Below are 25,939 nucleotides of genomic sequence, written 5' to 3'. Positions count from 1 at the left end.
TCAACTGAACTCATGTGGAATCTCATATTTTGGAGCACTTTACAATTTGGCATTGTAAAAGTAAGCAAACCAAGAGGAAAATGCAACATTTTAATAAATGAAGGCCTTGTTTCAGAACAAAGTACACAAACTGTTCTGTTAAAATAAATGTTTTTCATATTTTGTGGTTTTTATTTTTTCATTTATTTATGCTTTTGAATTGCATTATGGGACCATGATATTTTCTCCGACAACTTTCGATGCTTAAATGTTTGAAAAATAGGTGTTTATTGATGTTTTTAATAGTATCAAAGTGATATAACCACACCGGTCCCTTTATTAGACATTATTTATTACATTATTAGACCTTATTAGACATTATTTATTACACCTGTCCAACTGCTCGTTTTTGTATATGTATAATCAGTAATCACATTCCAGCAACTGAATCTGACGATCTGCTAAAGATCGAATTGAGCATCATGGGAAAGAAAGGTGATTTAAGTGACTTTGAATGTAGCTTGGTTGTTGGTGCCAGACAGGCTGCTCCGAGTATTTCAGAAACTGCTGGGATTTTCAGGCACAACCATCTCTAGGGTTTACAGAGAACGGTCCAAAAAGAGAAAATATCCAGTGAGCGGCAGTTCTGTGGGCACAAATGCCTTGTTGATGCCAGAGGTCAGAGGCGAATGGCCAGACTAATATCGAGCTGATAGAGAGGCAATAGTAATTCAAAAAACTACTTGTTACACCCGAGGTATGCAAAAGAGCATCTCTGAATTCAGAATGCAAATCACAACCAACACGGATGGGCTACAGCAGCAGAAGACCACACAGAGTGTCACTCCTATCAGCTAAGAACAGGAAAGGCTACAATTCACAGGCTCACCAAAATTGGACACTACAAGATTAGAAAAACGTTGCCTGGTCTCATGAGTCTCGATTTCTGCAGTGACATTCGGATGGTAGGGTCAGAATTTGGCAGTAACAACATGAAAGCATGGATCCATCCTGGCTTGAGTCAAGAATTCAGGCTGGTGGTGGTGTACTGGTGTGGGGGATATTTTCTTGGCACACTTTGTACCAACTGAGCTTCGTGTCAACTCCACAGCCTACTTAAATATTGTTGCTGATCATGTTCATCCCTTTATGAACACAGTGTGCCCATATTCTGATGGCTACTTCCAGCAGGATATCGTGCCATGTCATAAAGTGCAAATCGTCTCAGACTGATTTCTTGAACATGACAATGCATGTTCAAATGGCCCCCACAGTCACCAGATCTCAATACAATAGAGCACGTGTAAATATGGACCAAAATCTCTGAGGAATTTTCCATTGTTAAATCTATGCCATGAAGGATTAAGGCAGTTCTAAAGCCAAAATGGGGTCCAACCTGGTACTTGTAAGGTGTATCTAATAAAGTGGCCTGTAAGTGTATATAGTCTAGTTTGGTGTAAATTACTGCATAAAAACATTGTAATAAGTTGCCATATATTTATATACAATATATATATATGATTGTCAAGTCAATAAATGTCACTTTATTTCACACAAAGTTTTTAACATGAAAAGTCATTAAGGTCCCATGATGCAATTCATAACCGTGAACAAGTAGAAAAAACTGTGAATCACGAAATACGATACCTGTTAATTAACAGATACTTTTTACACTGTAAGACTGAGAAAAATCAGATCTGTTACCTTCACAATTAGCTGAAAATATTTTTTTTACAGTACATTAACTTTTCTTTTTCAATAATTATTTTAATGTTTAATTAGTTGTAATTTGTTTAATTAACTATAATAACATGTTACAATTAGGAAATTATATATAATATTTTCCCTCGTGATGTTTAATTCTTTATCAGGCAAAAAAAAAACATATTTGGTAACTTTATTGACACTGATTACAATATCATTTTCTTTTTATAACAGAAAAGTCTCCAGGGTTTTTCCAACGAGTATTTCAGTGCGTGACCTACAGTATAACAGGTAAATATCCAAATCCAACACATCTGTGAAGTCAAATGTGCAGCTCATTTATTCCATCTTTCTATTGGCTGAGACTCATCTAGATGACATAATATTGGGACAGATCATGTAGGTGTGCGCATGAGAAGAAAGCCACAAGCAGGTAGAAATAAACATAAAGATGTTTGCTCTTGGTCGTGCTTTTCCCTTTCGCAGACGCATTTCTCCTAGCTTTCATCTCCATTTTCCTTTTTTTCCTGCCTACTTATTCCAGTTCCTTCCTTCCGTCGAGATTGAGATGTCTTACTTCTTTGATATCAGATCTCTTTCCGGCTCTTGCCCGGCCTCCTTTGATATGTAATTTAGAGAAACAGAATAATGTATTCCATTTTACTCCATTCAGAGCAGCAAAACAGTAATTTAGTACACATCACACACAGCACTTATGTTTATGTGTGTGTGTGTGTGTGTGTGTGTGTGTGTGTGTGTGTGTGTGTGTGTGTGTGTGTGTGTGTGTGTTTGAAAGAGTGAGCAGAAGGTCATAAAAAACAGAGGTAACGGGAAAAAAGGCTGATGCACAGTAAAACATAATGACACGTTTGAAGAGCATTGCTAAGATACCATCAAATCAGTCCAATCAGATTGTGATCCTCCAGCGAGATGAAAAACAATCCTTAAAGCTGAAGTGTGTCATTGTTTTTTTATCATCAGCTTTAAATATGCAATCATAAGTAAATCAACAATTGCTTGCGAATATATTTTGTCAGCCTGCACAGCTCATTTTCACTGATCTCCAATGGAGAATTGCTTTTTTTAAGGCTTTGATATGCACTGCACTGCTTTTTCTGGGAATACAAGTCACCTTTTTTGTCATCTGAAATGGGCTGTGACTTATTTAATGCAATTAATGTCAAAAAAGCTAAACGCAATTCTGAATTGCTGTTGAAAGAGACATCAATATTTTATGAATGTGAGGGACCATATTTACAGCGTTTGTGAGCCATTTCATTTTATGTGGGTCTACTGGTAACCTATTTTACATTATTTGTGAACCTGCAACACAACACCAGTCATGGAGATATACAGTACTTGACAATAGCCAACAATACAAAATTATCAATTTTTCTTTAGATTTTTACTTAGAATATTAATAAAGATCCTATTAGATGAAAAATAATTATATATCAAATATATCAAAATTCAATTTTATTAATGTTTCGTTTCTAAGTACACGTTTAGATGTATTTAAAGATGATTTTCTCAATCTTGTGATTTTGTTAAATCCTCAGATTCCAGATTTTCAAATAATTTGTTTCTCAGCCAAATTATTTCCTATAACAATCACATTAACTGAAAGCTAATTTATTTAGCTTTAGGATGACATAAATCTTATATATATATATATATATATATATATATATATATATATAAATAATTGACACTGATAGGCAACGCAGATGAAAATCTGAAAATCGCAGATGAAAATGAAGAAGAAACACGTCTGAAAATTAGTTCTGCAGTTGCATTGCTTTTGTGTCAATCAGTCAATTTGGCTTAGCAAAAATAAGCTCAGACAGACACCAACAGACACAACAGCTAAAAGTAATTCGACAAACCTACAAAGATCATTTTGCGTCTCTCTGTGTCTGTCGGTGTGGTGTGAACTGACCTATAAAGAGGCATTCTTTCCATGCCTTGACTAGATAGCTCACCCACAAATAAAAGGTTTGTCACAAATGACTCACCCTCAAGTGTTTCAAACCTTCATGAGTTTCTTTATGCGTTTGAGGACAAAAAAAAAAGATATTTTAAAGATTGTTGGAAACCATTGACATGTTAGGTTAGAGCTATGCCAATAAACAATATTATATCGAATCGCAATAAAGTGTATGTCATTAACAATGATAAGCTCTGTTTTTTTTTTACTAAATTGATCTAGGAGCTAATCTCACAACAGAAATGTGCAACAATGGGAATCTGTGTGTTGATATTACCGGAGATCTATGGAATTTTTCTGCCACCGAAATTTTTTTGGCTGAAAATATGTTATGCCATTTAATGCACCCACTTATTTTTGTGGCTTCAGTCATTGTTGGGATACTCTTTTAACTCTGGAAGCATTAACAACTTGTACTATAATATAAATATATAGTTATAATCATAATATAAATATATTGTTATCATTCAATATGGAAAATAATTATTGAGATTGCATTTTTGCCATATCGCCCGTGTTGGGTCATGCGAGCTAATCCATTAAATATACATTAGTGTGTATGTCAAAGTTAGCATTACCAATAAATGCTGAATAAAGTCATTGTTCACCATTAGTAAACTTTACCTAATGCATTATTATATGTTTAGTTGACATTAACAAAGATTAAAGTACTTCATTTTTGTAGTTTTTCTATTAACCACATTTCTTTGTTTTGTCATTTAATAATCAGTTTCTCTTGGAACTGTGTCACAATATAAAAAAAATAGTAGCATCTTCCAGTTCATGTGGACTTTAAACATATGCTTGAGGTTTTAAACTCAGCCCACTGTCCTGCAAGTTTTATTACCTGCTTCAGCACATCTGCTTTTAAATGATCCTGAAAAGCTTGATCAGCTGCTCCAGTGTTTAAATATGGTTGAGCTCTTCAAGACTGTGAACATCCCAGGGCAGGGTTGAAAATACTTTTCTTTAAAGACACTGCACTTTGTCTCTCTGTGGTTACGAATAAATTATCGCCAAAATTATCAATATTGCAATAAATACCAGAAAACTCCATTATATAATTTTAAGTGTAAACAAACAGCATCTTTAGAAAAATTATTTTTTTTTGTGGTAAAACAGAAGAAACACATAAAATTTTAAAACCACATGATAGAATATAATGAGGTAATTTTAATTTAGAAATTAACTATTAAACAGGTTAATTAATGCACTTTATATATATATATATATATATATATATATATATATATATATATATATATATATATATATATATATATTAGGGATGTAACGGTATCAGAATTTCACGGTACGGTAATACCTCGGTATGAATGTCACGGTACGGTATTTATTGAATCATTTACAGGAAAAAAAAACTTTTGAAAATACTCCCAAAAAAGTGCCAAAAGTGTCAATGACATACAAATTAGCCATCTATCTGTAAGCTTTGAAACAGGAACTTCAATTTTAATAACAAAAAATTATTAAACCATGTAAAAAAATAAAGTTTCAATTTAGTATTGTTAAAAACTCATCACATTTAACATTTAATCACTCACTTAGATAGAGATGGGTTTAAAGGAAAATTATCATATAACTATAATCTGGTAAAAGCTGGTATCTCTGAGTATTTACAATGTCTCCTGCAACAGAAAAAACCCCTCTCATTTGGGACTGAGGATTCTGGGACAAGAGAGATATGACTTGGCCCATGTTGACAGCAGTGGGGTAACGTTGTGCATTGTCTTTCCCCCACTTGAGAGGACAAACCATGAGTGAGATAGAGATCTCTTTGCGGTACAAGTCAATGTCTGCATCAATCTGAACAGTGTGCTGTGTTTCTGCAGTCCCCATGACTGTTATTAGTCGTATTCCCCAACTTGCAGGCACGTGCACACATAGGGCTCAACCTGTGCAGTGCACATGCCCTTTTTAGTCTTGGATAGAAAATGCCCTTCCAAAACGATCAAAAGTGCCCCCGCGACGCGACACAACCTCCGTCCAGTCCAGCCCTTCAGTAGGCGCGATAACACCTCTCTTGAGTATGCGCGCTCAACCCCCCCTCGGCGCTTTACAATACGCGCGCCACAACACAGCTGATCAGAACGCGCGCGACAGCACCGCTATTCAGCACGCGCGCGGCGACAACACCCGCTTTAGGTTCGATCATTTCCATCTTTTTTTCATCTCCGCTACTAGCAGCACACTCCATTTCCGCATTACTGGATCTGTAGCGACAACAGACCGCAAAGGATTATGGCCACGCCGGGGCTGATGGGAAATGAAGTTCCAGCTACCTCCCGTTCGCTTCATTCGCCTGAGCAAATTTTCTCAGAAGACCTATAGTTTTACCGAGTCATGCGACTTCGGTAATATCGAAAAAATTTAATATTGCGGTATGACGGTATTTACAATACCGTTACATCCCTAATATATATATATATATATATATACAGTTGAAGTAAGAATTATTAGTCCCCCTTTGAATTGTTTTTTCTTTTTTAGATATTTTCCAAATGATGTTTAACAGAGCAAGGAAATTTTTGCAGTATGTCTGATAGTATATTTTTTTTTCTGGAGAAAGTCTTATTTGTTTTATTTTGACTAGAATAAAAAATTTTTTTTAAATTAAAATTAAAAATTAAAAATAGTTTTTTTTGTCTATATGTATATAAAGGAAAAGTTTACAAGTCACATCGTGTTTTTTGCATACAGATGACTAATATGCAGTTTTGGACAATTAAACATTCAAATTGTGAAGCAGAAAAACCGAAAAAGTCTTTTCTCATAAAATGTTCTGCAACAATCTGTGCTCTAGCTTCAAAATAAGCATTTAAAGGGTACGGTACATGTGACGTAGCTTTCGAGCGCACACAATTTTTTCTTCACACCATATTAAGTACACATCTCAAATACTCGGTAGGACGCCAGAACAGCCTGAATCCTTCATGACATGAATTTAACAAGATGCTGGAAACCTTCTCGGCGCATGCTGACATGATCGCATCATGCGGCTGCTGCAGAATTGTCAGTTTGTACATGCGGGGAAAAGAGAGGAAGAGAGGCGAAAGTAGGAGGCAAACCAATCCTCGTATCTCTCCCTCGCATGTTTCTGAGCTGTAGTGTCAACAGAGGACATCAGCCCATGTGCTCTCACACAAACATGAGGTCATATTTGCCCATATAATCAGGCACTGGGGTCTGGTCTTTTTTTATTGAAGCTACAGAATAAACCCCTCACACTGCACTTCCAATTCTGCTTCAATCCCATCACGTAAACACACACACACACACACACACACACACACACACACACACACACACACACACACACACACACACAAAAACATGGGCAAAATATAAGCCACATATTAGACTTCTATGCATGCTTGAATTAAGAACAACTGTAACTAAATGCAATGGAGCAAAAAAATTGTATTTAAGTAAAAACGTAACTACAAAATAATATTTAAGGTGGTGGATATATTGTTGTTGTTGTGGTTGTTTTTATTGTCCATTTGAGTTTTGTTCATAGTTTGTTCAAAATCTGACAAAGAGACCACCAACGACAACTAGACTTAGGTCTAATTTGGGTACATTTACATATGTGAGGAAGGTTTTTAATGTAATGAATTTAATTTAAATATATACTATTTTTAACTATTTTTGCAGGGACACTTAAAAAAGGTTGTAAAGACACAAAGGTTAAATGTTACACAATATATCAAATTAGGTCACACTTCTTTTTAAGGTACAATTCTCGCTATTAATAAACCATTAACTTTGACTTTTAGTACTTATGTACTTATGTACCCCTATATCTTAAGAGCGGCAAATACGTCCCAGGAGTTATATGTATTTGCAGTTTGTGTTTTCGCAAATCTGCCAGAGGCTAATGTGTATGCTTTTTGAGATGTCAAATTCCTCTCGTGAGTGCCATTCGCACTTGCTGTTCTTGCATAAATCCACTAATGGCCGCTTTCGAGAGACTGACTGTGCCACCCTCCTTCTTCCCTAAACCCAACTGATAGTGTTTTAAAAAGCACCGATTAATAAATTAAATTACCCTGTTATAACTTGTTCATTTAATTTTTTGGCTTTTGATTTTGTCATACCTGCTTTCTGGAACCATTTCTCAAACCCCATCGTCATGGTCAACTCTGCTCTTTGTCTCAAATGCTCTGACATACATGGTGAGCCACTGGACAAACTGGTAACAGTGGAAAAGCCGTCCATACAGAAGTAAGCGGTCAGCTTGTAAGCGTGAAAAAGAATCATACCACCCCGTAGCATTTGTTTTAAAGATGAAATCCAGCCATACATAATTCACCACCTCCACTAATGTATATAGTGGTACATTTTCAGAATGAGCGTATGTTACCTAATTTCCAGCTTATTAATAATTGTTAAAGCAGTAGTTTGGTTTAGGTATTAGGTATAGGATTAGAGATGCAGAATATTACCATGGAGAATACAGTATGTACTTTATAAGTACTAATAAGCTGCCAATATCTTTATAACAGGCAAGTAATAAACCACTAGTTAATAGAGAGAATTGCTACTTAAAATAAAGTGTTGTCTAAAATAATAAAGGCACAAAAACTTCTTGCAAAAAATCAGTTTTCAGTTTGTCACAAACTATTAAACTTGGAGTAGACTGGAGTAAAAATGCTGACTATTCAACGCTACCATCAATGAAATAAACTACGTTTTAAAGTATTTTCACATAGAAAACATTGTTCTGATTTGCTGTAATAATTATAACTAAACTGTAAAAAAACAGTTTATAAAAACAACACACATTGTATTCCAATATTGAATATTATTTTTGTCTGTGTAACAGGTAGGGTTGCACGGTTTACCGGTACTATGGTAGTATCGTGATACTATAGCTCCAAAATATTGCCGGTGCCACTGTAGTTTGTAAATGGTAGTAACATTATTATCAATCTATCTACTATACATAACGTTGCTTGTGGAAAAAGTCACTAAAATGCTCACACGTTTGTGCAACCATAGACATTTTATTTTATTAGCTTATGGAGCCTTCTAAGGTTGCAAAACTTTGTAGAATTTGCACCTTTTATGGTAGCCTATTTTATGTTTTCTGATGCTTCAGTTTAAATCAGAATCCTTTCATTTCTGCTCCAATATGATTTACTAGTTACAACCATGACAATCACTTAAAAAGAACAACTCAAAAAAGTGAAGTTTTTAAATACTTTGGAATCTTTTCTGATAAGACTGAACAAAAAACAATAGATGAAAAAAAAATAGCAACAGGAAACATTGACTACTATATGACTACTTCATATAGCCTAAGTTTGTTGGAAAAATGCTCTATTTGTAAGGAATTTCTTTTGGTATAATTCTTATCTTTATTTTAATGTATTTTTCTTGGTACGAATACATTTTAGGTGAAGAGACGTGCAAATACTTTTTTCAATAATAAGGGAATTATTGGTTCAATTCAAGTAGGCCTATTATAACAAATAAAATATAGTATTTCTGACAATTTTCTTTATTTTATGGATTTTATTATGATTTACAGCATCGCAATACTACTTGGTATTACAATACTTCAGCTGGTATAGTATCATGACATAAATTAATGGTATCGCGACAACCCTAGTAACAGGATCATATTTACAAATTAAAATATATTAAATTATGTATAAACAGGATTTTCATAATAAGACTACTGTGGGCATTCTAAAACACTGCTAAAGAAACTATAGACAAAGATTATCTGTCACCTCCAAACACATCTACCAGAACAAACACAGTTTGACAAAGCACCTGTTAAAATCAGATCAATTAAACAAATAGTGTGATGTAAACAATTGTGATGTTTTTCTTACTTACTGAAGTAAACACTTATGAGTGTTGATAGAAATGTTGGTCAAGAAAAAAGCTATATGCATTTTTGGAAACACTAGCAACAGCAAGCTAGTTTTAAAAGCATAACAGTTCTGTCCAAAGTCACAGCTCCTCCAAACATGATGAAAATATACAGCAAAGCCTTTAAACTGAGGCATGGTGAGAGACGCTGCTGGGGGAAACCATACAGTGTTAATTCAGGATATTGGGTCTTAGGTCCACATACGATTTGCATGTTGCTGTTCCTTTTATTTCTTCGTAAGTTTGCATAGAACATGCTGCTGACTGACACGTAATGAGCAAGATGTGCAGAGATATGCAAATACACACATTCACAGGCATGCAACAGGCCTTCCAAAAAAGATTTTAGATATAAATATATACATATTTCTTTTAATTTATAAAGTTCTTATAACTTCTCTTCTAGGTTTCAAATAAAATACTACAAATAATTATTAATGTATTATTTATATATTATATTATTTATATAACTTCTTTCAAAATAGCAATGTAATAATAATAATTAAAAAAAAATTAATTGTAAATAGCAAAAATACCATTATTTATTAAACTTTCAGGAATAAAGGTACAAAACCTGTCACTGGAGTGGTCACTGGTTGTGTGACTCTTCGCTAATTAATGGGGAGGAAGTTGAACAGGTGAGTTCGATTCTCTTTTGATAAACACTAAGACAATGTTTTTTAAAAGGCTCAGCAGCAGTTATTAATATTAAGAAGGACATTTTGATTGTCGTATATGAATATGTCTTTACTTTTAACATTGTAGCCTGGTTTAACTCAATCTCTGTTAAAAGCAATAGTAAAATTTTAATGTTAGTAAACATAGTGAGTAAAATAATTGGTGAGAGACAGACACTCTCACTCATTTATTTATAGCAGCAACAAAAAGAAAAACCTGCACTATTTTGAAAGACTCTTCCCATCCTTTACATGGTTCCTGGCGTGCGTGTCTATATTTGAAATAACAAACTTTTTGAGCCGATGATAATAATGTGCGTGTGATTATTGAAGCATCCTTCTGGCATTCTTTCAGAATCGGACAAACGAGAGAGTGAAGCGCAAAAAAACAAAAGAGTAAACGATTCTTTCAGCACACTAAACCTAAAGTCATGTTTAACTATTATCATCACCTTTTGGACTATTATGAAGTCAAAATGACGGAATTACTCTCTAACAGAGGTTACATGTGCTGGTTAAGATTAAAGATAGAGGAGAGGCTTGCACTGATTGGGCTATATGTTGCGTGCTGTTTTTGAACCAAAATACGGACTAAATGTCTGCTGTGTATGTTTTCTGTAATTGGTAACATATCAGAGACTGTAAGGGTATGTATGTGTTCATATATGTTGCATTTATTTATTTTATATAATTGCAGACGTTATGGTAGGCTATCATTGATCTGCAGTTATAATTAAATGATGTTGATAGAAAGGTTAGTAATGAACATTTATACACAAGTATTTATGTGTATAAAGCATCTGTTTCGTGAGAAGGGCTTCTCATATGATATGTAAACGACCCGTATAGCTTTTCTTTAAGAAAGATTTTCTCAAGCGAGAATGACGTTAACTAAAACTTTCTGCAATACAGTCATAAAAGATGACCTGTGCCGACCCATACCGTACCGTACTGTAGCAGTCAGTGGAAACGGTCCATAAGTGACTTCCATCTAGACGTTATGAAGTCCCTTTAGCAAAAAAGGCTAAGTACTAAAAGACATTTATTCCTACTGCTATTGTTTTTTAAATAGGATTTTTTACATGGGATTTTTAAAAATAATTGTGTAAGTGTATTTATGTTTTGTTGTTGAGTCTAAAGACAATTTTCTAACCCCTATGTAATAGACAGTAAAGTTTATTTAATTGAACTGAATTGGAAGTGTAATTTTTTGTACCACCCCAGAGACAGGTTTTGTAGCTTTACAAGAGAGTGTATACTTAAGCCTTTAAATTGCACTTTAAGCGTAAGTAAAATATCATGTACTGATATAAATGTATAGACAAAAGAATTTAGTTATTAAAACTATTATAGAATGTCAGTGCCAATGGTGTAGTGGTTAGTGCGTCACCACATCCACTCTGGTGCTCAAAGTGACCCAATTGCCGCCTTGAGGTCCTACTGTATGTCGATCCTTCCCCTCTCTCTGCTCCCCACACTTTCCCGTCAACACTCTATACTGTCCTGTCCATTAAAGGTGAAAACCCCCCAAAATAATTATATAAAAAAAAAACAGTCACACTTTACAATAAGGTTCATTAGTAAATGTTAATAAATGCATTTACTAACATGAACAAACAATGAACAATACATTTACTACTGTATTTGTTTATGCTAGTTAACGTTAGTTAATGAAAATACAGTTGTTCATTGTGAGTTCATGTTAACTCATGGTGCATTAACTAATGTTAACAAGCATGGACTTGGATGTTAATAATGCATTAGTAAATGTTCAATTATGATTAATAAATGCTGTACATGTGTTGTTCATGATTAGTTCATGTTAGTAAATGCATTAACTAATGAACCTTATTGTAAAGTGTTACCAAAAAAAAACATTTTAAAAAGAAAGTGTTGAAAAAAAAGCTCCATTAAGCACTTGCACTGTTAGACCTTACCAGGCTTTTTTACAGTAGAACACTGGCAACACTGTTGCCAGCCACTCACTGTAAAAGTTTGGTTACAGTAAGTAACTGGCAACAGTGTTGCCAGTTAATTTCTGAAACTGAACCATTACAGTGAGTGGCTGGCAACAGTGTTGCCAGTTGTTTACTGTAACCGAACCATTGCAGTGAATAGCTGGCAACAGTGTTGCCAGTTAATCACTGTAATAGAGCAGTAGTGGTAACTAACTGGAAACTGTGTACAGTTAATTACTGTACTGTAGTGTTACAACTCACAGCATTATACTGCATACACAATAGTATGTCAAGGTGTTACTAAAATTAATTAGTATTCTTGCCTTTTATTAATTCTTTAAATTAAGTTGTAAATTCTGACAAATTTATTTTATTGTTTTGGCAGCAAACAAATATAAAACAGAAAACCTATAAAAAAATTAAGAAATCAGCAGATATAAATATCATCTTACATATTACTGAGCCACAGGTCTGCACAGCAAGGCTGCAGTCAAACTAACGTTTAAGCATGCAAAATTCTGTCATATGGCTCTGCGAAAAGGAGTGGGATTAAACAAAATATTTAGAGATTGAAAAAGCAAGCAACTGGTCCATAATTTTTGTTCAGAGAGGTCATGGTTTGATCTTTGATTAGTCTCAAGCAATCACATGATGTGATTTCACAGTTCAGAGTTCTCCAAATTTGAACTTTCCAATGCTGCAAACTGTAAAATTTGTCGCATGAGCATGCATTCCAGGTCTGCAGCATTCACATGCGTATGAATGGAAGTCTAAAGGGAGAAAAGTGCAGTGTGACCGGGACTTTAAGCTGTAACTCTAATTAAACACACCTGATCAAACTAATTAAGGCTCGTTATAAATCTACAGGTAATGTTGAAGCAGGGTGGGAACTAAACTCTGCTGCCCTGCAGTTCTCCAGTAACTTGGAGTTTGACCCCCATGGTATATAGCAGGGGTGCTTAATCCTGTTCCTGGAGATCTACGTTCCTGCAGATTTCAGTTGCTACCCATATCAAACACACCTGCCTGTAATTATCACGTGGTGTTCAGATCGTAATTAATTGGTTAATAGGTGTGTTTGATATGGATAGCAACTGAAATCTGCAGGAAGGTAGATCTCCAGAAACAGGATTAAGCACCCCCTGGTATATAGCATACTTTTAAAGCAACTGCTATCATTTATCACAATCACATATCCAATAAACATACACACACACACACACACACACACACAAAGTGCTGCAGTGAAATGTGTTACTCTCTCCTCAATGCTGACCATGCAAAAAAAAAAAAAAAAACTGAACAGCAAAAAACAAAACAATTATTTTACATTTTAAAGTTTTAAATAATTAAAAACTGTGTCAAATCTCAAAAAGTTTAAAATAATTATAGAAAACAAAAATAAAGTTGGCAACACCGAAAAACCAAAGGATCCAATCTTTTATTGTTATAATTATCTCATGACAACAAACTTTTTTATTGTTTCAAATATAAATTCATAGGTGGAAACACTGCTCTGAAAAATACTTAGCAACAAACTCACAACCTGGGACCGGACAGGGGAGCTTTTGTGTGTGGATGGCTATGTGTATCATGTTTTTGTGATTCCCTGTGATGATGTGCACATGTTACCTTACTGAGATGATGGAATTTAATTTTGGCTTAGTTGCCAGAAACTGTTAGCATCTGTACATTATGGCAGTGTGCAATATAAAATAAATACATATACTTAAACAAAAATAATGTAAGAAGTTATATGAGGAGAGGCTAACTAGCTAACAATGTAGCTTTCAAGTACACAGTTTAAGATAACAACAATATAACTTAAAACACAGCCTTATTTTATAAACCCTCAAAAACATTTGAACACATTTTACTTACTCATTTTAGATTCTTATTTAAAGCCTAAAACATATCAGACTCTACATCTGAATTGATGGACAGAGAATAGAGCACACTCAGCAGTAAACAAATCAAACACCTGGCTCTCTTAAAGGGCCAGCATTTTCTGAAAACTCTTTCTAACACCTTTGTGTTTAGAAAAAGACGGAAAGCCTGTGGGAGTGTGTGGTGATGCCTAAATCATTATTTGTTTACAGTTATTTACTGCACAATCTACAGAGTAACAGTGCAGTTATACTAATTAAACACACCTGATCAAACTAAATCTAAAGGTAGTGTGTTGAAGCAGGGCTGGAACTAAATTCTACTAGGCTGTGGCCTTTCAGGAGTTTGACACCCCTGGTACATAGCATATTTTCAAAGCAACTGCCTACATTTATCTCAGTTATGCACATATCGTTCAATAAAAACCATAACAATATACAAACTTCATCCAAAGCAAAAAAATAAATATAAAAATAATCTGATTCTCATGTCGTTCCAAATCTGTAGTAAAAAATAATAAAAAACACAACAAAGATCATGATTTATACATTTATTTAGGAAAGCCTTTATACTGTTAATGGCACTTTTACTTGCCAGTTTTCCAGACAAATTCATTGAGTCTCTGCAAAAATGTATGTGCGTGTTGTTTAAGATATATATATATATATATATATATATATATATATATATATATATATATATATATATATATATATATATATATATATATATATATATATATATATTTAATAACACATTTTTACTAGTTATTTGGCAAAATACTAATATTCAGTTGAAAGTGCCATTTAAAATCTTAACTATAGGTCAAACTAGGCAATTAAATTAGATTAATTATAGAAAAAGTAAACAAAGTTATAAAAAATATTGTGACAATTTCTTTGCTCTGTGTGAATATTTTTGCCTTTAAATGCATTTTGTCCATATCTTACACTTACCTTTTAATAAGCTCTGTGGCATTGGTTGACTCCTGATACTCAATGTTAAAAACATAAAAGGAACCAAAGAAAACACAGAGATAAAATAAATATAAAATAGCAACATAAAGCATCAGAGTAGATGGGGCAGTAATGGTTGAACAGTAATTTACCATTTATTATCACAGTAAATATCTGTAATGGTACATAGAGTAAATTACTGTAATTTATTCTTTGGACTACAGAATTTCATACAAATCCTGCTCCTTTTACAGTAAAATACTGTTTCCTTTCATTACAGCTAAACGCTGGCTATTTTACAGTTATTTACTGCATAATCTACAGTAAGGGTTAACAGTGTGAGAAATATCTTTTAAGATTAAAAAATTCTAATACAAAAACAAAAATGTTGCCCTCAACTGAATATACACACATACATACAGAAGGACACTTTCAACAAGTACCGAAAACCCTAACTTTAACATTGCTGCTTAATCCACTTGTTTAAACTGACTCTAAAAACTGCAGTTTGATAGGTATAAATTTCAAAAGAACAGCATTTCCATCATACAAATCATTTGAAAAAAATCTATTCATTTTCAAAAATACAGAGGGTGAAATCCAACACCACGTAATTATAAAACTCATTAGACACCAATAATCCAGGCGTTTTTATCAGGCCTGCAGTTAGTTCCCTCCGGTGACCCAGTGATTTATCAGTGCTCCAGACACCGCCAGGATGCATATGCAAACGATTTAGTTCATTAAACACACTTGACGTAATGCCTGACGCGCGGCTGTATGAGAGAGTGTGTGAATATTACGTCTGCTTCATAGACGTGCTCCTGCTTTGCTTGGCTCAGAGACTCCGAGTGACATTATTGTCACGGTGGAAGAGTTTCCATGGTCGCGCCTTGAAAGACAGAACGACCAGGGACTTATTAAAACCGTAAATATTTAAGGCAAGGTCTTTGGAAAGTGTGCGTGTCCAGTGCAGAAGGACAAACGGCGCATTATTTAGTGCAGTGGGAACTGAGGCAGAGCTGTTAGAGGACTGATATCTCACAGAACAAAAGAAGCGTCGCAAATTCACACAAACATAAACGTCCTTTGCTTCGCTTTTTCTCAAGGACGAATGTGACATCTTCTCCACACATCTTTCCTTTTCTCTGTCTCACCTCGGTGGACTTCATATTGTGAAGCATAACAGAAATAGAGGTATATTAGTGAGTGTGAAAAATACACATTCGCTCGCTATGCACACACTGTAATCTGACCTCTACAATACAAACATTAGCAGCTAATATTTGATGTGGTGAATTCCAGCAGGGTAACAGGAGTTTAAAAAAGACTTAAGATTGGATGACTGTGACATATTAACACTGGAAATACAGAGGCAGTCATTTTGACCACTTTTAATTTAATACCTTTGTTAAAATAAAACCCATATAACTAGAGTACCTTGACTTGTCCTTCAAGGTCCCGTGAAAATAAAAAACAAAAATGTTGATGTTAGTTTCAGTCAGTTCATTTTAAGCTTGTCTATTAGTGTGCTCCAAAACAGTGACACAATTCTGTTCAGAAGGTAAAAAAACTATTGTAAACATGTAAAGCTTGCAGTTTCTCACTTGCACCTAAATTAATCAACGGTTACTACAACTACATTTCCTCATCAAATCTTGACCAATTAAAACATCTCTAGCATCTGACATGTCCCGCCCATTTTAAGATGCTTTCATTTGATGCGCTTGACCTCAGCTGTTGTCATTGGCAGAGCTGTAATACAACTAAATGCTATTGGCTGTTTTTAAAATGGGGAAGAGTTGTCCCACACTCTCTACATTTTTTAGTTGAGATTACATCAAACATTGAATACAAAATGTAAATTTTAAAGCACCTGACAGGACATTTAATGTGTGTTCTGTATATTTCATTCTAACATTGTTATTTCATTCAAATTACTAAACAAAAAAGAGTTCTGTATATTTCCATCTTGAATGGCTGTAAAGGTCAAAGTGACAGCACCCATTTCAGCGCCCGCTACTTTTTCCTTGTGCCTAGCAACTTTCTGCTAGCAAACACATACTTTCTGATAGCAAAAACAAGTTCACTGCAAATGTGTCTATCAAACTTTCAAAAACAACATGTTCACTACGTTGAAAAAACTTTGCTCTCCCGATGCAGAACTTGTACAATTCTAAATAAAAATAATTATCAGTTTTTTGGTACTGACGACATTTCATTTTAAAGTTTAAAACCCTCAATAGAAGCTTCGAACATAAATGTGATGTGACAAAAATTGTATGCCTTATATGACAGGTGTCAAACTATAGCTTTGTCTTTAGTTCCAACCTTAATTTTAACCCTGTGTTGAAGCAGGCTGGAACTAAACTCTGCAGGGCTACGGCCCTCTAGGAATTGAGTTTGACACCCCTGTTGTATACAAACGCTCAGAATGTAGTAGTTCCACTTCTATTAATTCCAGTGTTTAATAATTCTGCATAGCGGATGGTCCAGTGTCTTAAGTGAAGGAGTTTAATTAAAAAACTAATTTCACAAAGTAGTGCTAATTTTTTTATTGAATCTATATTTGTATTTCGAATCTATAATAAATCCACTGCAGTAGGCATGGGCCGGTATAAGATTCTGAAGGTATGATAACCTTGGATAAAAATATCCCCGTTCCACGATATCACGGCATTGTGCTCACTGTTCTAAAATATATTATTTTTTAAAAATCTGGGTAAAAAGCAAAACTTTTCCCCCTTTGAAAACAACATTTTATTTCTTGAAAGAATTTTGGAGCAGTAAACAGGTCAGGCTAAATAACTCAAATGAATCAATAACTTCTGCAGTCTTCATTAGTTTCAAAAACACAGATTTCTTTTACAATTTAAAATGGCATCTTTGCATATCTTTTCTGCTTGAGACACCGTTGTCCTAAAAAACTAAAAAAAGAAAAAAACTGTAAATAAAAAATCTTACACATACCTTAGGAACAGTATCACAGAAAATGTTGGCAGTTTTAAAACCATGACTTTTCCAAACCACGGTATACCTTAAAAACGGTTATTGTCCAATGCCTACACGGCAGACTTTGTAGGTCAATACTTGTAAAATGATTTTGATTATAAAAGAAAACAAGTTTTGCACTTGGAACACTACGATAGTGTAATTGTAAAAATATAGGCCAAATATAGGGTTAAATTTTAAATCTAAAAAAGGGAATACATTTACTGACCTTAAAATCATATTTAGAAAAACAGAACTGCCCACTGCACAGCTCAGAAAAACCACAAATATATTTATTCATGCTAATCTGTTATTGTGCCATTTCCTACTTCAGACAAGCAACAAGTAAAAATGTCCTTTACAGTATACTTTGCTCAGTTTCTCACTTCCTGTCTAAATTGGTGACCAGAAAGGCACACACGACTGACAGAATGTCTCGCTTTTACATTTAATTTTATATTGACAGCATGTCATGTTTTATGGTCTCTTTCTCTATATATTAGTTACATTAGACAAATTCTCTGCAAGACTGCCATGAAAATACAAACTTTCCATACTAACATTGCAGGCATTTATTTAGTATTTAAGTCACTTTACTAACATTCTGATGTGAAAGAAGCAATCTAAAAAATTAAGAGGAAGTTTCCAAGCATCTTACAGTCAGTGTATGTTAAAGTAACCTGACCAAATGCTGCTTCATGCACATTTACATAACTACAGATGGTTAAAAAATACATAGACACCACATCCTGTTTCGAAAGGAAGAGTTCAGCACTTTTATTCTCCCCTCAAGCCTTTGGTTCAACAATGTTTTGCGTTTACAAGTAGCACATGCTCTTAGTTATAAAAGTTAGAAGATCACATTCTTGTCAAGGTGAAAGTTGTGGATTTGCTGATGTATGCATGTGTGTGCGTGACGTTAGGTCACGACTGTGACTCTGTAATTGACACACTCTTATCTTTTAATTGAAAATGTTGATTCTATTGGCTTGCTTCAAACACAACTGAGAAAAAATATCTCTCCGGTAATTAATCGGAGGGGCAGAAAATAAACACATTTCACGGATCAATGTTTACATTTCTCTCCCTGCCACACAGACATTTCACTCAGCAAAGAGCACACACATACACAGCTGCATTTCAAAATGTTCATATACCCAGTGACAAGCATGACATTTGTCTCTAGTAAACCAAACACTTTGAAAAGGAAGCAATCAAACACAAGCAGACACTCACCCCTCGAGCCGGACGTCCGGTAATGATCGGTTGAGCGCAATCATCTCGCTGGCCATCAGGTTAAACTGGTTTATCTTAAACATTTCCTTCATCTTCTCCTGCTGGTCTTTAGCGATGACCACTGGTTTGCCCATCTCCCCGGGGCCATCATGAGGCCTCTGAACCACGGCTGAAACACAAACACACACAGGTTTAAGATCGTTTCCTTAGCTTTTGACTGAAGTATGGGCGTTCCTCCAATTATGGCTACTTTGGGCCCCGAGGACTGTCAGAAAATAAACTCAGCACAATCTCACTCATGTATTTATTCTGTCTAACAGTAGATACATTCACATCATAATATGAGAATTTTGTTATTCTGTATCTCTTTTTTTAACCACAACAGCACAGTGGTACAAAAATGTTGCATTCCGTGAAATGCCAAAACACTTGTATTGTTATTCTCTCTGAAAATTAAGTACACTGTGAAAAAATGCAGGGTTCCACACAATTCCTGCATGTTGTCCCAACACAAATCAATTAAGTTAACTTAACCATCTTAACAAAATTTAAGTGAATAAAACATAAAACGATTAGATTGTTCAGAACAAAACTTAAGAATTCAATGTTGGTTCAACTCATATTGAATAAGTAGCTTGAACAGGCAGAGAAAAGAAATTGTTTGAGTGTAGATGTTGTGAACTTTACTGACTAGACTCTTTTTGAAATAGGAGACCAGTTAATAGCCTGTAATTTTGGTTAGGGGAGAATACAATACAATACAATACAATAATGCAATACAGACCTTTATTGTCAGTCTTGCATCTCAAAATGTTATTGCATGTTAGCATGATAAATACTTATCAGACAAAGACACACACACACACACACACACACACACACACACACACACACACACACACACACACACACACACACACACACACACAATATCCTTTTACACAAGCCAAATTACTGTTTTTAAATTCACTTTATTAAAACTTCGGACTCTAAATCGACGGTTAGACTTTACTGGTATAAATTCATGATTCAACACATGACTAGGGTTTGAAATGATGTTGCTTGCCAGCCTTGTGAGGTTCTTGTAATATGAACGGCTATATCATTTTTCAGGAGGCTTTCCTACTAACTTTGAACAAATTTTAATCATCAACTTTGTTTTTAGACTCACGGACAGACTCATATACCACACAGAATTACAATACTGCAGAACACTTATAAGTACAGACATACAGTAAAAAAAAAGTTCAAGAATCTTTTCTGATGCTCCAAAAGATCTAAAACAACACACAAAAAAGATTCCTTGTTTTATCTTGTTACACACACTATCAATATGATATTTCCATGAAACCTTGTTGTCAATTATTACACCCAAATACTTATATTTGTCTACCATTTTATATAACTACAGGGATTGTAGATACATCAGAAAATTTTACAACATGATTTTCTCTGTTTTTTCTAGGTTTGTCACAGAAGCATTTTTATCACATCACTCCAGATTACAGATTATTCACACCTTGCTGGTGCAATCCCGTAACTTAGTTTAAACTTTAGTTTTATCCATGAAACTGTTTTACAGAATTACTGTATAGACAACTATTTTAGTCAGTTTTAACAGTTTTAATATTATTTATATTTTAAATGAATTAAGATGATTTAGCACAATGAGCCAAAGAATAGATAATTAATAATCATATTTTAATGCTCATCATTCAATTTCTTTTTTTTTCTCAATGAAAAACCACATCATTAAAATTTCGACTGGAAGAATACAGAAGAATATGAAACATTTTAAAAAATATATATGGGCCAAGACACATCAGTGTCGTGAAAAAATTGAAATCATTTAATCATCAAGAACATAAATTCAAACATAAAAATTCAGAACATAAATATTGGTAATAAAATCTGAGTGGTTTCTATCCTAAGAGCATTTATAATAGCTACTTTATTTCCTTTTTATATACATAAAAAAATTAATTAATTAATTAATTAATAAATAAGTAAATAAATAGATAGGTAAAATAACAAATTTAAAACAATTCTTTTACTTGTGAATCACCCCCTGGAACATACTCCCATGTATGCATCTTGTGTTGACAGGAGAGCAGATGTTCTCGGTTTAAAGACTCTTCCTGAAATGCATTCCTGTCGCCTCATAAAATAAGGGCTGAATGACTGGAGTTACATGGACTTCTTCAGAGATTTTTTTACTACCCTTCTGCTTCTTAAAAGTCATGGGACAGAGAACTCTGAACTTTCTGGATTGGAACAACGTGAGAGAAAGTAAATGACAATTTATTTGTAGGATTTTTTATGATAATTTATATAGCATTTGTTTCAAAACCTGACACAATAGCCGCATTTTTACTGACGGGTCAGTGCGAGCCAGGGCTTTAATCGGGCCAGGCTGGGCCAATCACCCGGGAAGTTAAGCAGTGAGGCTGAAATAATGTCACGTTTCCACTGTCTGGCTAGTAGCTCGCAGCGCGTCACGGAAACCCCGCCCCCAGAACGTCCCCCGAATCAAAACGTCAAACAACTCGCCCACTTCAGCGGGAATCAGGGAGATAAAGCACATCATCACATCATCACGAAACCATTCAAATAAAGACAACCGAAACAAACAAATGACCCGTTACTGTTCAGCATTACATTATATGTCTATACGCACAGGCCTGTGTGTTCTCATTCATCATATTCATTTACTCACCGACCGACTGTTGGCATCAAAATCGAGTGGTCTTGCCACGAACGGAGAGACCCATCGCACCAATCCATAATATAAAACCACAAAAATTCTTTGTAAATAAAGACAGAAATGAGAAAATGTATTTTATAACATCCTCGTTTAGATAGACGCCGTCAAACATTCAGCCCAAATACTCCGGAGAGACATGGAACATAATTTGTGCCCTATAGGCTATATGACACTTAATAGGTGATCCCCCTTTATTTAAGGATATTTAAGGAAAGTGTTAAGTAATTCAGCACATAAGAGCAAGTAATAAAATATAGCTTATATTTCGTTGCGCTCAGCAGCTTACACTAATAAAGCTCTACTTGTATTTAAGAAAAAAAGATAGCCTAGCCTAGAGAAAAAAAGATAGCCTAGTTTCTGCTTTCACTCACTTGCTCTGTTTGCATGATTTGATTAATATCATCGTATCCAAATACTTAATAAATAATACTTCAAACCTTCTCTGGTGTTATTCATTCATTCATTTTCCTGTCGGCTTAGTCCCTTTATTAATCTGGGGTCGCCACAGCTGAATGAACTGCCAACTTATCCAGGAAGTTTGGTATAAGATTTGTACCATAACAATCGGCCTGCTTGAGAACAAACTCTGGAGTGGCTCACTCAATCCGACCAAACGGACCAGGCTTATGTATAACGCAGAGGTCAAATGGATGGTTAGGATAAAAACGAATAAACTTTTACCATGGAAAAAAGATGTATTATTTTCATGTGTAGCAACATTGTGTTATGTTATTATGGCAATTCATAATCTAGCAATGTTAACAGCCTGACAGTTTTCAGCCAATGTGATATTTAAAACTAAATATAGATTAGATTGGGACACCTGTCTGTGTCACTTTTCTGACTGTGTGAGAAGTACATCTGGGTAAGCTACTTGAAATGATAGGAGTTTATTAGCTTATGTGCAGTTTGTTGAAGACCCCTGGTATGATGAATTACATAAACTGCATGAAAACAACTGTTTTTGTATGAGTAATGACCCTCAGAATGAATCACGAGTTAACCTGGAGTAAGGACAAAGTGAAAACCCTGAAAATTGGTTGGAAAATCATAATCCAAAAGACTTATTTGAAAAAATGCAAAAATACCAATAAATCATTCATTCTTGTTCAAAATTATGAAGTAAAATCACAACAGCTACAAGTAAAGTCACAACAAGCACAGGAAGCTGCTGTTTATCTCTTCTGACGACTATGAACCAAACCCCAAAGTGGGCTTTAACCAATGAGATATACAATGGTGGGCAGAGTGAATCATTGTGAGACAGTTAAAGTGAATGTGTCAAGACCTCAAAACATTTTGACACCTAGTGGTCATATATTTAAGTACTGCCCTAACAAAGAAGTTCTATTTAAGTACTGCCTTTTAACAAAGAAGTGCAAATTGATAAATAGGAGGAATAGTGTTGATAGTGACGGCAATGCTATCATCTTGAGTTCAAATCCAGGGTGAACCTATTTTATTAATTTTAAATGTGTGCTTTTTACCAATAGTAACTGGATTCAGCCTTTATGATGCAAGCTGGGACTGCATCACTCAGCGATGCAATGCCAGACACAATGCACTCAATGGAGTGAGTGACGTCACTGTAATGGGTAGGGTTAGGGGTGGGGTTTGGTGAACGCATTAAAAAACATTGAATGCAGCTCAGATTGCACTACACCAGGCCTGCATCCAGACCCCTCTTCTTTTTTACTGCTTCATGTGCTGTAACATCTGTCTGACATCTGAGTTAACTTTGTTTGTGAATAAATATGTTATTAGGGTCATGAAAAATTAACATAAATAAAACATATCACACCATGATGTCTGCCCTTTTGTACATATAGCTTTGTTTAAAGGGGACCTTTTATGTCCCTTTTTACAAGATGTAAGATAAACCTCTGGTGTCCCTAGAGTGTTTATGTGAAATCTCAGCTCAAAATACCACACAAAAAATGTTTTATAACTCTTTTAAACTGCTCCTGTGAGGCTTTGAGCCAGATTTTGCCATTATAGTGACGCATCTTAAATTTAAATGAAATTGAGCAAATGAAATTGAGCAATTTTCAAAAGAGGGCAGAGCTACAAACGCCTATACAGTATGTCAGCCTAGTGTCAGATTCAAAAAAGGACTAACATTATCTGTGTGAAAAACTAAAAATGTCAAAAGAAGCATCTAGGCATGGGATGATAACCGTTTTCAAGGTATACCGCGGTTTGGAAAAGTCAAGGTTTTAAAACCACCAACATTTTCTGCTATACTGTTCCTAAGGTATGTGTAAGATATTTTTATTGATGTTTTTTGTTTTGCTGTTGTTGTTGTTTTTAGGACAACAGTATCTATAGCAGAAAGTATGTCCAAATATGCCATTTTAAATTGTAAATAAATCTGTTAATAGATTTAAAGACACTAATAAAGACAGCAGAAGTCAATGATTCATTTGAATAATGAAAACATCCATACACACTCATTTATACAAATACACTACAGACCATTTAGCTTACCCAACTCACTTATACCATATGTCTTTGGACTGTGGGGGACAATCAGAACACCTGGATTTTAAATGTTTCTTAAGATAAAATACATTGGGCTTTATTTTGACGATCTAGGCGCAAAGTCCAAAGTGCAGAGTGCGAAAGCATTAAGGGCGAATCAGAATCCACTTTTGCTATTTTAAGAACAGAAAAATTAGCTCTGCGCTGTGGCGCATGGTCTAACAGGGTTAAGCTTATTCTCTTAATGAGTTATAGGTGTGTTTTGAGAATAAACCAATCAGAGTCTCATCTCCCATTCCCTTTCAGAGCCAGTTCCACAGACTCTGTAAGTGGAAAAACTGAACGCTTCACTAGTGAGAAAACAGTTAAACGAACCATCTGCAGCGCGAGAATGAGAGAATGAGTTGCCTCATTCTTTACTTTTACTCTCACTCTCTTCTTTGAATAAGGAAAAGTGTTGTACGCACAGACATCTATTAACCTACATACTGTAATTAATTTTTGTTTGTTGAGCGCAAAGATTTGTGTCAAAACTATTTCTAAATTCAGTTCTAATTTCCAGCAAACAAATAAATGAACAGTAATAACTAAGTGTAGTCAAAAAAGCTGAGTTATATCCAAATACATATTTATTTATATACATATATAAATTATGTATATACATATAAGGCACAATGCGCCTTAACTCACCTCCTTTTTTTGACCAAGACAACTTAAAATAATATATTTTGGAGGAGTAATCACAATACCGTAAAACCGTGATATTTTTATCCAAGGTTATCATGCAGTCAGAATCTTAAACCGGCCCATGCCTAGAAGTGTCCCAGAATAAGGCAGTCTATGGAGACTTCGGTGTTCATTTGTGCATCTAAAACTCTACATTAAATAATCCTCTTAGTCGTTGACATTATATTCAGCAGATGAAAGCTCTAATAGCGGACGACTGCTTCTCAATCAGGGCTGTTTATGCCAATGAGGAAAAGATTGCCACTAATGGGCAGAACCTTCTCCCTCTGATAACACGAACAACAGAGTAATGTCAATCAAAGTGTTTCCTGCAGTTTGCTTTTATCAATTGTGATAATAAAAAATAGTTAATACATTAGACTTAACATTAGAATTAATACATTTTTTACCATTAGATGCTATATTCAAACACTGTTGCCACAAAATTTTGTTAAACCCCCTAATAAAAGTGATTTTTGCATAAAAGGTCCTTTTTAAAGAATTACTTTTGGCATTTATGCCTTATTTTTGACAGCACAGTATATTGACATAAGCAAAGTTTGAGAAAAAAAGAGAGAATCAGGAAAGTTCCATATGCCAGGATTCAAACTCAGGATGCACTATGTCCGCCCGCTAGGTTATGTGCAAACACTGTGATTGTATGGTTTTTTCCTGACCCTGTCAATCAT

The 25,939-nt window shown here is 34.6% G+C and overlaps 1 protein-coding gene across 4 annotated transcripts in view; it reads right to left on the bottom strand.

Annotated features, from left to right (window-relative positions):
* galnt1 (UDP-N-acetyl-alpha-D-galactosamine:polypeptide N-acetylgalactosaminyltransferase 1) overlaps nucleotides 1-25,939 on the bottom strand; it is a 237,148-nt gene that overhangs the window by 86,606 nt on the left and 124,603 nt on the right. For all 4 annotated transcript variants that reach the window (XM_073926065.1, XM_682380.9, XM_073926067.1 and 1 more), the window contains one exon: nucleotides 19,280-19,448. In XM_073926065.1, coding sequence (XP_073782166.1) covers nucleotides 19,280-19,448 — 169 coding nt within the window. The remainder of the gene's footprint in view (nucleotides 1-19,279; nucleotides 19,449-25,939) is intronic.

Source organism: Danio rerio, chromosome 16 (genome assembly GCF_049306965.1).
Source record: "Danio rerio strain Tuebingen ecotype United States chromosome 16, GRCz12tu, whole genome shotgun sequence".
NCBI classification, from domain to species: domain Eukaryota; kingdom Metazoa; phylum Chordata; class Actinopteri; order Cypriniformes; family Danionidae; genus Danio; species Danio rerio.
The sequence above is the reverse complement of the archived record's forward strand: the minus strand, read 5'-3'. Positions and strand labels throughout refer to the sequence as shown.